The sequence below is a fragment of the Panthera uncia genome, chromosome D4 (assembly GCF_023721935.1).
Source record: "Panthera uncia isolate 11264 chromosome D4, Puncia_PCG_1.0, whole genome shotgun sequence".
Lineage (NCBI taxonomy): Eukaryota > Metazoa > Chordata > Mammalia > Carnivora > Felidae > Panthera > Panthera uncia.
The window spans coordinates 59,365,723-59,379,544 of NC_064807.1; the positions used below are offsets into that span (position 1 = coordinate 59,365,723).

The 13,822-nt window shown below is 46.1% G+C and overlaps 1 protein-coding gene across 1 annotated transcript in view; it reads left to right on the forward strand.

Annotated features, from left to right (window-relative positions):
• The first annotated feature begins 1,671 nt into the window (after positions 1–1,671).
• The window catches only part of GALNT12 (polypeptide N-acetylgalactosaminyltransferase 12), a 36,708-nt gene continuing 24,557 nt past the window's right edge, over positions 1,672–13,822 (forward strand). Inside the window, exon 1 of the mRNA XM_049627186.1 lies at positions 1,672–2,090. Within this exon, the coding sequence (XP_049483143.1) occupies positions 1,726–2,090 (365 nt within the window). The 5' untranslated portion in view covers positions 1,672–1,725. The remainder of the gene's footprint in view (positions 2,091–13,822) is intronic.

Sequence of the window (13,822 nt, forward strand, 5' to 3'; positions counted from 1 at the left end):
TGCCTGGGTGGCTCAGTCGGTTGAGCCTCCAACTTCGGCTCAGGTCATGATCTCATGGTCCATGAGTTTGAGCCCCGAGTCGAGCTCTGTGCTGACAGCTCCGAGCCTGGAGCCTGCTTCAGATTCCTGTGTCTCCCTCTCTCTCTGCCCCTCCCCCGCTCACGCTCTGTTTCTCTCTCTCTCTCTCTCTCTCTCTCAAAAATAAATAAATATTAAAAAAAATTTACACAGGTGTGGAATGGTGAAGGCCCTCTCCCTCAGTGGCATGGAGACAGGCTTTGCATTTCAGCATTTATACTGGAGGCCAGGGGTATTCCTATTTTTTATTCCTCTTAGTTCTTTTTATTTATTTTTTATGTTTTTAATTGAGATAGAACTTTCATAAGTCAAATGCATATTTATGACTTTTGTAATAAATTTTTTATTTTAGAGAGAGCATGAGCTGAGGAGAGGGGCAGAGGAGGGAGAGAGAGAGAACCTCAAGCAGACTTCACGCTTAGTGTGGAGCCCAGGGCTCCATCCCACGCCTCTGGGATCATGACCTAAGCCTAAATCAAGAGTCAGAGGCTCAAAGGACTGAGCCACCCACGTGCCCAGATGACTTTGGGGCACGTGTATATATATATATTTGCAATATATATATATATATTGCATATATATATATATATTGCATATATATATTTGCAATATATATATATATATTATATATATATATATATGCATATATGTATCTCCATGTAATCACCACCAAAATCTAGCCATGAACCAGGGCAGGGATTAGGGTGAGTGAGGCCTGTGAGGTGAGCTGTGCAAACACAGGGTCAGGTTCTGTCTGCTTTATTTAAAATTTTGATGTTTTGTTCATCGTGGATTTTTTGCTTTCATTTTGATTTTCAAAAGTATTTTTTATTTTTGATTGCTGATTCTTTTTGGCCCAACCTATAATTTCTTGCCTAGGAGAGAGCCAAGACTCACTCTAGTCTTGACCCTGTTAAATATTTTCAGCACCCAAGTGGCTCCTTCATTTCTTCAATCCCCTCAAAGGAAACCTCTGGCCAAGGTCAGGGGGTATTTAACAGGAACAGATGACCTGGGATGTGTGCGATCATATTATGGGTGCCTATGCATGTGTTTCTCTGAGGGGGTTCATTCCTTTGATCAGTTTCTTGGAAGCCTTTGTAAAGTTAGGGATAAAACAAAGATAGACTAACAGGGAACCAGGGGAAAGTTTGCTATTCACCGAATCTAAACAGTATTATGTCTTTGGTCGGGCCTGCAGGCCTCAGTGACACAGAATCACTGTGCCTCAGTCCCATCATCTGTCAAACGGAGTTGATAATCCTACTACCCCTGTGACTGGACTGCATAAGGGCCAGATGAGATAAGGGCAGTAAAATTCGTAGCACCCTGCAGAGTGCATTCAGCCAACATTTACTGAGCGCTTATGAAGTGCTGGGCGCTGGGCTGAGGGTTTTACGACCGTCACCTTTTTCCTAATGCTTACAGCCCAACGAGGAAGGTGGTGCGAGTCTCGGCCTGTCCGCGGGGGGACAGAGTGAAGACCAGCCACCCTCCACGGCGCGGGCTGGGCTGAAAGGGGGCGGTGCGCAGGTGGGGCGGGCCGGGGGCGGGGCGGGGTGGCGCGGCGCCGCGGTTCCGGGATCCGGGTCCGGGTCTGCGCCGCCGCTCCCGGCGAGCCGAGCGCTGGCCCCAGCTGGCGGGCGCATGTGGGGGCGTGCAGCGCGGAGGCTCTGCCCGCTGGGGCTGCGGCGCGGCCGGAAGGCGCTGCTGGCGCTGCTGGTGCTGCTGGCGCTGGCCGGGCTGGGCTCCGTGCTACGGGCGCGGCGCGGGGCCAGGGCGGCCGAGCCGGGACCCCCGCGCACCCCACGCCCGGGGCGGCGCGACCCGGTCCTGCCGCGGCCGCCGGTGCCCAGCGACGCTCTGGGCGCGCGGGGCGAAGCGGTGCGGCTGCAGCTGCAGGGCGAGGAGCTGCGGCTGCAAGAGGAGAGCGTGCGGGTGCACCAGATCAACATCTACCTTAGCGACCGCATCTCGCTGCACCGCCGCCTGCCCGAGCGCTGGAACCCGCTGTGAGTCCGCAGGTGGCGGGGGGAACACTGCCCGCGGAGTCCCCGGGCCTCAGTTTAGGCATCTGTGAAATGGCGGGGTGGAAATGGGGTGTCGAAATACCTGGGGATCGCGCGTCTTATTCTTTCTCGGAAAGTGGGCAGTGGAAGGGGTCATCTGGGTTGGGCGAAGCAAGAAAGTTTTAAAAAAAAGAAAATAGAATAATCTCAGAAATTGACGAATCTCTTACTGGGCGGTCTCTCCCTCCTAAGAAGGTCTGTCATTCGGCTCTGAAAAAGTGGGGGAGGGTCAGGGCCAAGCAGACAGGTGTGAGACCCCCTTTGGGTGCTCTTCCTGGTTTCCCAGCACCTTCCCCCCCACCCCAGTCCAGCCCTGCCTGCATGTCCCTTCCTTGGTGAAACTAAGGACTCCTAGGGTTTGAGATCGTCTCTCCATTCACTTATCAGTGTGTGTCAGGCCCATGAATGAACCAGGAGGGGAGGGCGCCCCAGCAGGAGTGGTGAAAGGTCGCTGGAAGGCCAAGTCCGAAGCTTCCCTCTCATTGGGAGCTGGATTCCTGAGCTTTAGGCAAAGGAGGGCAGGAAGGAGGCGCTGGTGGGAAGGGCTCCTTCTGGCTGCGATGCAGCTCAGCTCACTCCTGTGGGTGGTGCAGGCCCCGAGCTTGTGCAGTGGGAGGCCTAATTCCTGCCTGAGCTGCTGGCCCGGTGGGTTGTGCCCACTGCCTAGGTGAGAAGGGAGCAAGCTGGCAGAAGGTCAGACCTCCTGGCCTTCTCTCTCCTTTCCTCCATCGGTGGGGATCTTCTAGGTCCCCACTTGAGCCCTGTTCTTAAAGACTTGGAGGAAAAGAGGGCTCAGAGAGGGGGTCCCAAGAGGAGCCAGTGGAGCAGTCTGTGTGAGCACCAGGCACCTGCCACCCTTTCCTGCTCCCCTAAATTCCTGCCTTGGAGGTGTGGCAAAGATCTCAGGTGTCAGGACAAGTGACTCACCCCACAGCTGGAAAGTGGGGGATGTGACCCTCATGGCCTCTTTGGCATTGTGCTAATTTCAGGATTTGGGGATCCGTGAATCCTTGGCCAGAGAAAGCATGAGTACCTGCTCCAGGAGCTGCTAACCCCCCCCCCCCGACCTTGGCAGAATTGGGAGGGACTCACACTTCACTGTCTTCCCTATTTTCCGGTATCTGTTCGTGTCTAGCCTCATGCTTTCCCCTGAGGCATCTTCACTGTTAATCTTTTTGGTAGAACTTTGTTAGTGTTGGTAGCAGTTCCCCCCACTTTCCCTATCTGCAAAATAAGGAATGCGTAGAAATAACACCACCTAGGAATTAATAAAACATTGAACACACTGTGTACTCAATTCTTATTAGTTTTTCTTCCCTTCCCTGTTGCCAACAATGTCCTCAGGAGGTTGTTTTTAAGAGGCATGCAGGGATTGGTTGTAAAGTTTTTTTGTTTTGTTTTTTTTTCCGGGTTCCAACTTCCTTTATTGTCCCAGGTTGAGAAATCTCTTTCAAACACTGTGGATGACCTGTGGGGCTTATGGTATCCTTGTCTCCATGGTGACAGAGCTGCCCTGTGTCCTATCAGGATTTGCGTATAGATCCTGCTGTTGCATTGACTCTGGGAAGTTAATACAAGCCCAGCGTGATAAGGAGTGTGAATGCCTCCTGCCTTTAATTCCTACAGCAAGGCCTATTGGATTATTCTTGTCTAGCTGGAGAGAAAGGTGAGCTTGATCTGTGTTAGACTCAGCCAGGGAGGCCTGGAGGCATAACTTCTGCCCTCCAGGTCAGGGTCTTTGATGGAGACTCACTTTTACTATAGTTCATACAAAGGTGAGGACCTAATCAGGGTCTTGAGTTTTAGCCTGAGAAACCAGAATAGCAGAATATAAATTTACAGTTGGAGTCAGGGTGGGTGTGGGGGAGTCCTTTGAGATTTTAACTGATAAGCAGAGGGGTGGTTAAGATCCTTGAATGTCACTGAGGGAGAGGCTGAGTGAACATCCTGTCTAACAGAGGCAAAGCCGTGCCCCCAAGGTAACATGCAGATCTGGGGCAGAGCTTATCTAGAACCCAGATTTTTTTTTTAAGTTTTTTTTAATTTATTTTGAGAAAGAGAGCACAAGTGGGAGAGGGTCAGAGAGAGAGGAAGAGAGGGAATCCCAAGCAGGCCCCACACTGTCAGCACAGAGCCGGACCTAGGACTCGAACCCACAAACTGTGAGATCATAGCCTGAGCCAAAATCAATAGCTGGATGTTTAACTGACTGAGCCACCCAGGCGCCCCTAGAGCCCAGATCTTTTACTCCCTCCTCCCTTTTGGGGTGCAGACAATTATTTATCTATTTATTTTAATTATAAAAGCAATACATGTTCACTCTAGAAATTTTAGCGTGTACAGGGAACCAAAAAAAAAAAAAAAATCTTCCATAAACCTACAACCCCAGGAGAACCACTGCTAACATTTTGCTGTGTATCCTTTTGGACTTTTCCAGGTATAGAAATAGATTTTGAAAAATATACCCATGGGTATGTGAACGAGAACATATTCAAACATGAGTATGTATGTAGGCTCACACATGGTTGTGACTGAAATCTTTACACTACGTGGATAAAGCTGTTCCCATTGCAAGGAGTTGGGAACTACTAAGGGATCCGGCCTGGTTCTTCTCGGCGTCTGCAAGCCGTGATACTGCATCTGCTCTCTTGGACAGGCCAAAGTGCTAGAGACACTTCAGTGTTGGCTCTAAGTCTTTGAGACTTGGTGTAGACCCCAGCTCTTCTGTGAGTCTGGTAATTCATGTGCCAGTGGATTAGAACACAGCTTTATTTCTGTTAGTTATAGCACGGAATCGAGGAGGAGGAGGAGAAGGAGGAGAAGGAACAGGATGACCAGGAATCCTTACGTGGTGGGATAGTAAGGGCAGGGTTTGCAAAACTCACAAACACGGTCTCCTTTGAGCCGAGCAAGGAGGTGGAACTTTCACTCTGAGATGGCAGCAGGCCAAAGTGGGGAGCCAGGAAGCTGGATTTGTGGCGTTGGGGAACTTTGAAACGTATTGATGCCAGGGACCTTCCCCAGAACAATTAATTAGAATTTCTGTAGGTAGCACCTAGGCTGAGGCTGATGTACACCTAGGGCTGAAAGCTACTGTCTTAGGGCCTGTGGGTTTTCTACTCAGAAGATGAAAAGTGAGTGCTTTTGAGCAAGGGGGAGGATGCCAGAATTAGACAAAGTGGGGATTCAAAACAGGTCAGGTGCCAGTGAAACCAGTGATGACATCACAGTCAGTTGTAAGGTGTGTCACAAGCGATGGTTGCTAATGTACCAATATTGGCAAAGAGTTTTAGTTTTTATAGACCAGAGAAGCGTTGAGATAATCACTATAATGCCATTCTCATTTATAGTCTGACCTATTGAGCAGGAGGAAAAGGTGGAGTGACAGTGCGCTTGGGGCTGTGCATTTCCACATTTCCATGGCACATGGACGGGGATGTCACATGTGAACATCAGCCATTCTCTGCTGTAGCTGAAGAATTTTGAGCTGCTGATTAGGCAACAATACATAGGTGTTCCGTGAATGCTTGCTCTGGTTTTAGCCTTATTAGTGCTATAATTGCAGATGTGTGTCTGAGTTCAGGGATCAGGACTTGGGTGCTGGGATGGTGAAGAGTTTCAGAATCGCTCGAAATAGGCAATTCAGCTAAAGAGAGTGTGCTTGATGGGGTTGGCAGGAGGGAGTTGGTTAAGAGTTCTCTTTTTGCAGAGCGGTAGCCTACTTGACCATTCTCATAACAACATCGTCTTTGGAACAGCATCACGCATAGTGTGGAGATTAGGCTAATGCTTCTTTGCTTCCCCAACAAAGTTGTAAACTGCAGGTTATTCCGTTAATTTTTACCAGACCCATCTTGTGGTTGTCAGAGTAACATCCTTTCTTTGAATCGGTGCTTTAAGTCTGGAGAATGTGTTCAGTTTTAGTTAGTATCTTCATGATACCTTTTTCCATCCTTTTACTGTCATTGATTCTATGTCCGAATGTTGTAGGCCTGTCTCTAAGTAGCGTGTTGCTGCATTTTGTATGGTCATTAAAGAGAAAATCCAGACTGATGGTCTTTTTATTGGACATTTATGTCCTCATGTATTTCGCGTGCTTACAGGATACTTAAGGCTTGATTATTTTGATCATGCCATCTTATTTTATGCTTTCTAATTGTTTTTCTTTTTCTGTGCTTTTTTCCTTTTTTTCTTTTAACACTATTCTTTCAGTTGATAGAAGTTTTTTCTCTACCCTTCTCATTCCACTTTTTCTTCTCTACTAATTTGGCAGTTATACTGTTTATTTCTTTTATTATTATTATTTTACATTTATTTATTTTTGAGAGACAGAGTGAGACAGCACAAGTGGAGGAGGGGCAGAGAGAGAAAGAGACAGAATCTGAAGCAGGCTACAGGCTCTGAGCAAGCATTCAGCACAGAGCCCGATGCGGGGCTTAAACCCACGAATGGTGAGATCATGACCTGAGCTGAAGTTGGACACTTAACTGACTCAGTCACCCGGGTGCCTCAGTTATACTGTTTATTTCTAATCTTTGGTGGTAAACTTGAAAGTACATATTCAGCTCAGCAGGATCTAAAGTCTTTGGTGATCTAAAGTCACTGCTGTGAGATGTCTATACTGAGTTAAATTTGCCTGTCATTCTTATTTCTTTGTCATTTATATGAGGGCGTCTTTTATTTATTCAAGCATGTTAAGCATACTTATTTTATGCTTTGTGTCTGATAGCTCTAATATCGAGATTTGTATTTTCATGTTGTTCCTGGACCCTGAGGACTTTATTTCCTTTTCTATAAGCTGAGCCATGCATTTAAAAGAGTTTTTTTAAGGGCGCCTGGGTGGCTCAGTTGGTTGAGCAGCTGACTCTTGATTTCGGCTCAGGTCATAATCCCTGGATTGTGGGATCGAGTCCCACATTGGGCTTCGTGCTCAGCATGGAGCCTGCTTAAGATAATGAATCAATCAATCTCTCTCTCTCTCTCTCTCTCTCTCTCCCTCCCCCCCTCTCCTTCTACCCCTCTCCCCTACTCGTGTGCTCTCCCTCTGGCTTTCTCATAATGAATAAATAAATAAACAAGATTTTTAAGAAGTATTTTATCAAAAATTTTTTCCAACAGGGTTTCCCCAGACATTTTAATCTTCCAGATTGTCCGGAGTGGAAATCTTACATTCACTTAAAAAAAAACAACAAAAAAACACAAAACCTATTTCCTCTATTAGTCATAGTTCATTTGGTTGAAAATAACTGTAAACCCAGTGCAAAATGTGAACTGACTTGAATATAAAAGAAAATATATTGGCTTCTATCACAGGAAAGTCTGGGTTTGGGACTAGGTTCAGATTATTCTGGGCCCTGGATTCAGGGACTCAACTGGTGTCATCAGCCAAAAAATGTTCATTGGTCAGGCCTGGGGCATGTGACCTTCCCAGAGGGGTGTGTGTATACACACGTGTGTGCGCATGTGTGTGTGTTCAGCCTTGCGCAGACCACATGGCCTGCGAGTCTGGGAGACATGGTTCATGAAAGGGAACTCAAAGTGCAGGAATGTGAAGAAAGGAGAAAGGATTCTGGGCAGGCAGAACCCACCAAGGTGCACTGTGACCTCCTTGGCCTGTTCTGCAACAGATAAGGATTTTCATTTTTTCAAAAGACTTTTATGTGATAACCTGAATATAAAGATAAAGGAAGACGAGGAGGCATTTACTGCACCCATTCATTCGCATCTGTATAATACGTAATCGTATGTTATGCTAGCAGAGTTTATGGAAGTCCCTGCCCAACTGGGTTGCTGGGAAGGGAAAGTGGAATAATGCTTGTAAAATCCTTAGCACACTGCTTACCATGTAGTCAGCGCTCAATACATGTTATTATTATTACCAGGTACAGTACAAGGCATGAAGAAAATACAGCAAAAACCACAATTCACCCCCTGCCCTTACAAGACACATGGATTATACCAGAATGTTAAAGAAAGGATGGCTTGCTATGATTTAGCAGTGAATTTGACTCTGAGCTTCCTTTTGTCCCTTAGGCAAAAGTGGAACCCTGAGGCATGGATGCATAGCTGTTCTTGTCTAACTAGAGGATGCTCTGCTTTTGGTTGGGAGGAGAATGAGAAATGCCACATAATTCTTTTCTATCCCTTCATAGCACCTGGGATGGGGAAGGGCACATAGAGGTTTTCAATAATTTTTTTTTTTTGGTTAATTGACTTAAAATGAAAAATTGGAGAACTGAAGTAAAGACTTAGTTAATTCACAGTTCTAGAGGGCTAGACCTGTACATTTATAAAAGTCATTCAAATTGCTTTGATCATGCAATGAAGGAAAATTACATATTTTTTTCAGCAGTATTTGTTTTGCAATCTGAACTTTTGGAACCTTGCTTTGAAAAAAGGGAAAAGGGAAAGCGTTTTTCCTGGAAACAAACTTAGACCTTCCAGAAGGATATATTGAACATTCACGAAGGACGATGCCTGTAAGGTATGTTTAAAGAAAGGAGGAGAAACTATACCAGGCCAAGAAAAAAGGAGCGGTCAGAATATGAAATTACTGCTCGATGAGGACATTTGCTATGTGTTACTAAAGAAATATGATCCAGCCTTTTAAAATTAATCTTCTTTGGGGCATGTGGGTGAAGCATCTAACTCTTGATTTCGGCTCAGATCACGACCTCACAGTCTGTAAGTTCGGGCCCCTCCTTGGGCTCTGCACTGATAGTGTGGAGGCTGCTTGGGATTCTCTCTCTCCCTCTCTCTCTCTGCCCCTCCCCCCACTCTCTCGTGCCCTCTTTTTCAAAAATAAATAAATAGAATTTTAAAAAAAGAAGAAGAAAATAATGTTAATGGTGCAAAGGTTATATCCAAGGGCTAAGCTGATTCTGATTCCAAAAATAGGTAACTCAAGCTTAGTGGCCCTGACACAGGCCCTCTCCTACCTCACTCTTCCTGCTTCCACCAAAACAGCTGCTCTCCTGCAGATATATGTTGTAACAAATAGACAACATATATACGTATATAAAATATTAATAGGTGTATCTGCATTTTAAAAGCCCCTGACTAGTAGACACGGCTCATGGAGAGGCTATGTCGTGCCGAGCCACAGCCTGCTAGAAGCTTTAGAAAGAATTAATTGCTTATACTCCATAAAAAAAAAATGTGTTTCTGTGCAACCTAAAAATAAAGATTTTTTTATCAAAAAAAAAAAAAAAAAAAAAGCTAAAATTTAGTTCCAAATGTATATAGGTCCGAGGAGAAATGAATGGAAAGAAGGACAGTAAAGTTAGGTTTTCAAAACTGAGGTTTATTCAGTGTAAACAGTGGTCCTTTAGTATAAAATCACATCCTTAACCGTTGGTATTAAAATGGCTTTCTTCCCATGATAAGAATAAGTAGGAAGGTAGAAAGATATCCGCTTGACCAAATAATGCTGGGACCAGATGTCAGTCCCTCCTCGGTGTTTTTGTTTATATGTTTCTGCTGCTCTGCAAAACCCCAAAGCCCAAGGCCACTGTTCTAGAATGTCCAGGTACTCTATATGTGTCCCTTCAAATCATAAGAGCACTGGCTACATTTGGCACTATTACTCAGAGCTTCAAAATGTTCCTCTTCTTTTTAATATCATGTCATAATACATCTAAGAATTTCTCACCTGAGGGAATAATCAGAGATAACCCAGAAGGACGCTTGTAGTAACAATCTTTCTCTGTAACATTATTTATAATAGCAAAAAGCTGTAAATAATTCCAAAGGTCCGACAAGAAAACGTGAAATGTAGTGCAGGTTCATGAAGGAATGCTACAAAGACCATCCAAAACCCGTTCTCAGAGACTCTTTTAACAATACAGAAGAATAACTGCACTATCATATTAAATCAAAAAAGCAGGGTACAGATCTATAAACAGCAGTGTGTGTGAGCATGTGCTCACACACAAACAATAAACAATAGAAAGAAATATGCCAAAAATGTTAACAATGGAGATCTCTGAGCAGTGGGCTTATTGCTGATTCTTACTTTATATTTTCCTGCATTCTAAAATTACTCACAATGAACATGCATCATTTTTATATTCACAAAGAAAGATTATTTTTTTAACTTTATTTATGTATTCTGAGAGAGAGAGAGAGTGCAAGCTGGGGAGGGGCAGAGAGAGAGAGGGAGAGCCTGACATGGGGCTTGATCCCACGAACTGTGAGGTTATGACCTGAGCTGAAACCAAGAGTCAGACACTTAACTGACTGAGCCATCCAGGGGCCCCCTTTTTCTTCTTAATTTATTACACTTTTAATTTTGAAAAATTCAAAGCTAGAGAAAATTTGTAAGAATAGCAGAACAGACTCCTGTACGTCCTTCCCCTAGATCCATTCATTATTTTGCCCCATTTACTTAATTTTTCTCTCTATGTGTGCTATATACTATTACACACATTTGAGAGTAAGTTTTAGCAATAATACCTTTTAGCCTTTGTTCCTTCGGCACGCATTTTCTAAGGACAGGGACATTCTCTCATGATACCATGATGTAGTTCTCAAATAAAGAAAGTTTATACAATACTGGATTTTTCCAACTGTGCCAACTTTTGGAGCAGCTTTATTTTTCCTGGACCTGGTATCTAATTGAGAATCAAGGGCGACATTTAGTTGTGTCTCTTTAGCCCTGTCTCTGTCTCTTAGGACACTGGCATTTTAGCATTTTTTTTTAAAAGTACAGGCTTACTGGTTTATAAAACATCTCTCTCTGTTGGGCTTGGCTGAAAGTTTCCTTGTGATTTATTTCAGCATAGGCTGTACCATAAACTTAGTGACTTGAAACAACAATAAACATTTGTGATTTCACATAATCTCTGTGGGCCAGGGATTCGGGAGTGGCTTAGCTGGGTGGTTCTGGCTCTGGATCTCCCATGAGATCGCAATCCAAATGCTGCCTGGGGATTTCATCATCTCAAGGCCTGATTGGGCCTGGAAGATCTGCTTTCAAGAGGGCTTATCCCATGCCGGAAAGTTGGGGCTGGCTGTTGGCTGGAGGCCTCGGTCCCTCGCCACAGAGACCTCTCCACAGGATGCTTGAGTCTACTCGCGTCACTGCATGGAACTGGCTTTCCCCAGGATGGATGGTCCATGGGAGGGAACAAAGAGGGAACCTCAGTGTCTTAGGGCCTGGTGTTGGAAGACACGTACTGTCACACTTCTGCATTCTATCCCTGCGTGGCGGTTTTCAAATATATCCACACATTCTTGGCAATCATCCCCTTCAAAGGATGGAGCCTGCCTCTCCTCCCCTTGAGTGTGGGCTGGACTCCCCTCTGTGGAGCACAGTGCTAAGTAGTAACCACTTCTGTGAATCAGAAGCCCTTGGCGTCCAAGGATTCGCGTCCCGCTGCTCGGGCTGCTGGGGATGCCCTGTCGTCGCTTTAGGACACCAGACCTGTTATGCTTCCAGCCTCAGCTGACTTTGACTCAAGCGTGTAGAGCAGGGCCTGCAAACGCAGCACGAGTGAGGATGTGAGTGTGGTTGAGAAGAGCCGGCCTCTAACAGAGTCTCCCGGATACGCCTGTTCGTGTGGAGGGTCCTCCCAGTGACAGCAGAGCTCTCTGCAGAGACTGCCCTGGAGTTTAGGAAGAGGGCCTGGAGCAAGACCCTGGGAGGGAGGACAGGGAGGTGTGGTGCAGGGCTCTTCATTTGATCAGATGGCCCACCTGAGCGTCCGGCTGGGGGCAAGCCACAACCCCACGACCGGGCCTCTGGACATGAGGACCCCGGCCAGGTACGTGCTCACAGGCATTCTGTGAACCACCCAAGTTATCCCACTTCTCTGAGCCTGGCCTTCCAAGCGGGAACAATACATGCCAACACTGAAAGTGGTTTTGAGAGTTAAATGAAGTAGGACATTTCATTAATTTTAAGTCTTTTTTTTTTTTTTTTTTCATATTGAAGCATCTCTGAGATTTGGAGGTATCTTAAAATCAATGCATCCTCCAGTTAGGATAAGCAACACTTGTCCTTAGAGGTTCTTAAAAGAATGGTGTGTGTTCCAAACATTGGCATCTTTAATTTTTATGAAATATTGCAGGCTGGAGATATGGTAGCAGTAAAGAATTGGTAACTTCTTAAGACGTCTCAGTTGTATTGTGTTTTATTATGAAAAAAAAAAGGCGTCCTTATATCTTAGATAGATTGAAATATTCATGGATGCTGTGATATTCTGGGTTTTGCTTTAAACTAGTCTGGGATGGGGTGCCTGGGTGGCTCAGTCAGTTATGCATCTGACTCTTGATCTCGGCCCAGGTCATGATCTCACAACTCATGGGATAGCTGAGTGTGGAGCCTGCATGAGATTCTTTCTCTCCCTCTCTCTAAAACACAAAACAAAACAAAACAAAAAACCCTAGTCTGGTGAGGGCATAGATGAATCAAGATACACCATGCATTGAGAATTGTTGATGTTGGGCAAAAGGTCCCAGGAGTTCCTTATAATGTTTGAAAAAATTCATGATGAAACAAAAGGAGAAAAACCACAAGAAATAAAGTGGATACATAAAGGGCTTTTTCTCTGCTTTTTTGCATTATTCAGGTCTCCTCCTCAATGTCACCTCCTCTAAGAGGCCCTCCCTGATTACCTGTTCTGTGGTTGCTCCGTTTCCCCCTTCCCACTGCCCTCCACAGTTGCTCTGTTTTGCACCCTGCTTTTCTTTATAGCACCATTACTTTCTGAAATTACTGATACATTTGCTTATTTGATCATTGTCCCCTTGAATGTAAGCCCAGAGGCTTTTTTTTTAATCCACCTAGTAGGTGATCAGGAAATATTTGGTGACTGACAGGTAAGGGCCCACTGACGTGTTGCCTGGTACCGGCAGTTGGCTGATCTAGCTTTACTCCTCCTCATCCTGCTTGGTTCTGCGTCCCTTTGACGTGCTGCACAGCCTGCTGTGAGGTCTTCCCTTTCTGCCCAGGCCGGCTGGCTGGTCTTCAAGCATGTACGCTCTTCTCGCATTGCCAGCCCCGCATTCCAGCCCAGTCTTGTGGGTGCCCCTCTGGGGTTCTGTTCCTCCCCTCTCTTGCCATTTCCTATGGAAGGTCTCCAGGCACGGCCCAGTCCCTGGGATGACATTGGGAGTTTCTCGTGAGCCACTCTGAGAAGAGAGTTCTCTGTCAACTAGGGAAACTCCTTAGGAAGTAGCTGGAAACCCTACTAAAGAAAGAGGAAACTTACTGGTTCCTATCACCGCCAGTCAAGGCACATGCCCCCACCCCCACCGGGAGGCCACAGAGTGGGGCAAGGGGCGGGATGGGTACTGGGAGGGGGGTGGTCAGTGTCCTCTATGCAGCCCTTCTGGACTGTTTGCACATTCTAGCAGTGGCTCTGGTTTCTGCACACACCACCTTTGTAAGCATCGTTGCTGCCCGGGTAACGTGCTAGAGAGGGCAGTGAGATGCCAGTGAGCAGCCAGAGCGCTGTGACTGACACCTGCTGGACCAGAGGCGCGCGTGTGGGCAAGGCGCCTGAGGAGCATCCAGAAGCGAGCAGTTGCCCCCACAGGCTGTCCCAGGGAGAGGATGGGGCTGAGCTGTTCTCGAAAGAGGACAGAGAGTTTGCCAGGTAGAGAAATGAGGAAAGGGCGTTCCAGGCAGAGGGCACGGTCTGAGCACAGGCCTGGCAGTGGAATCAGAAGGG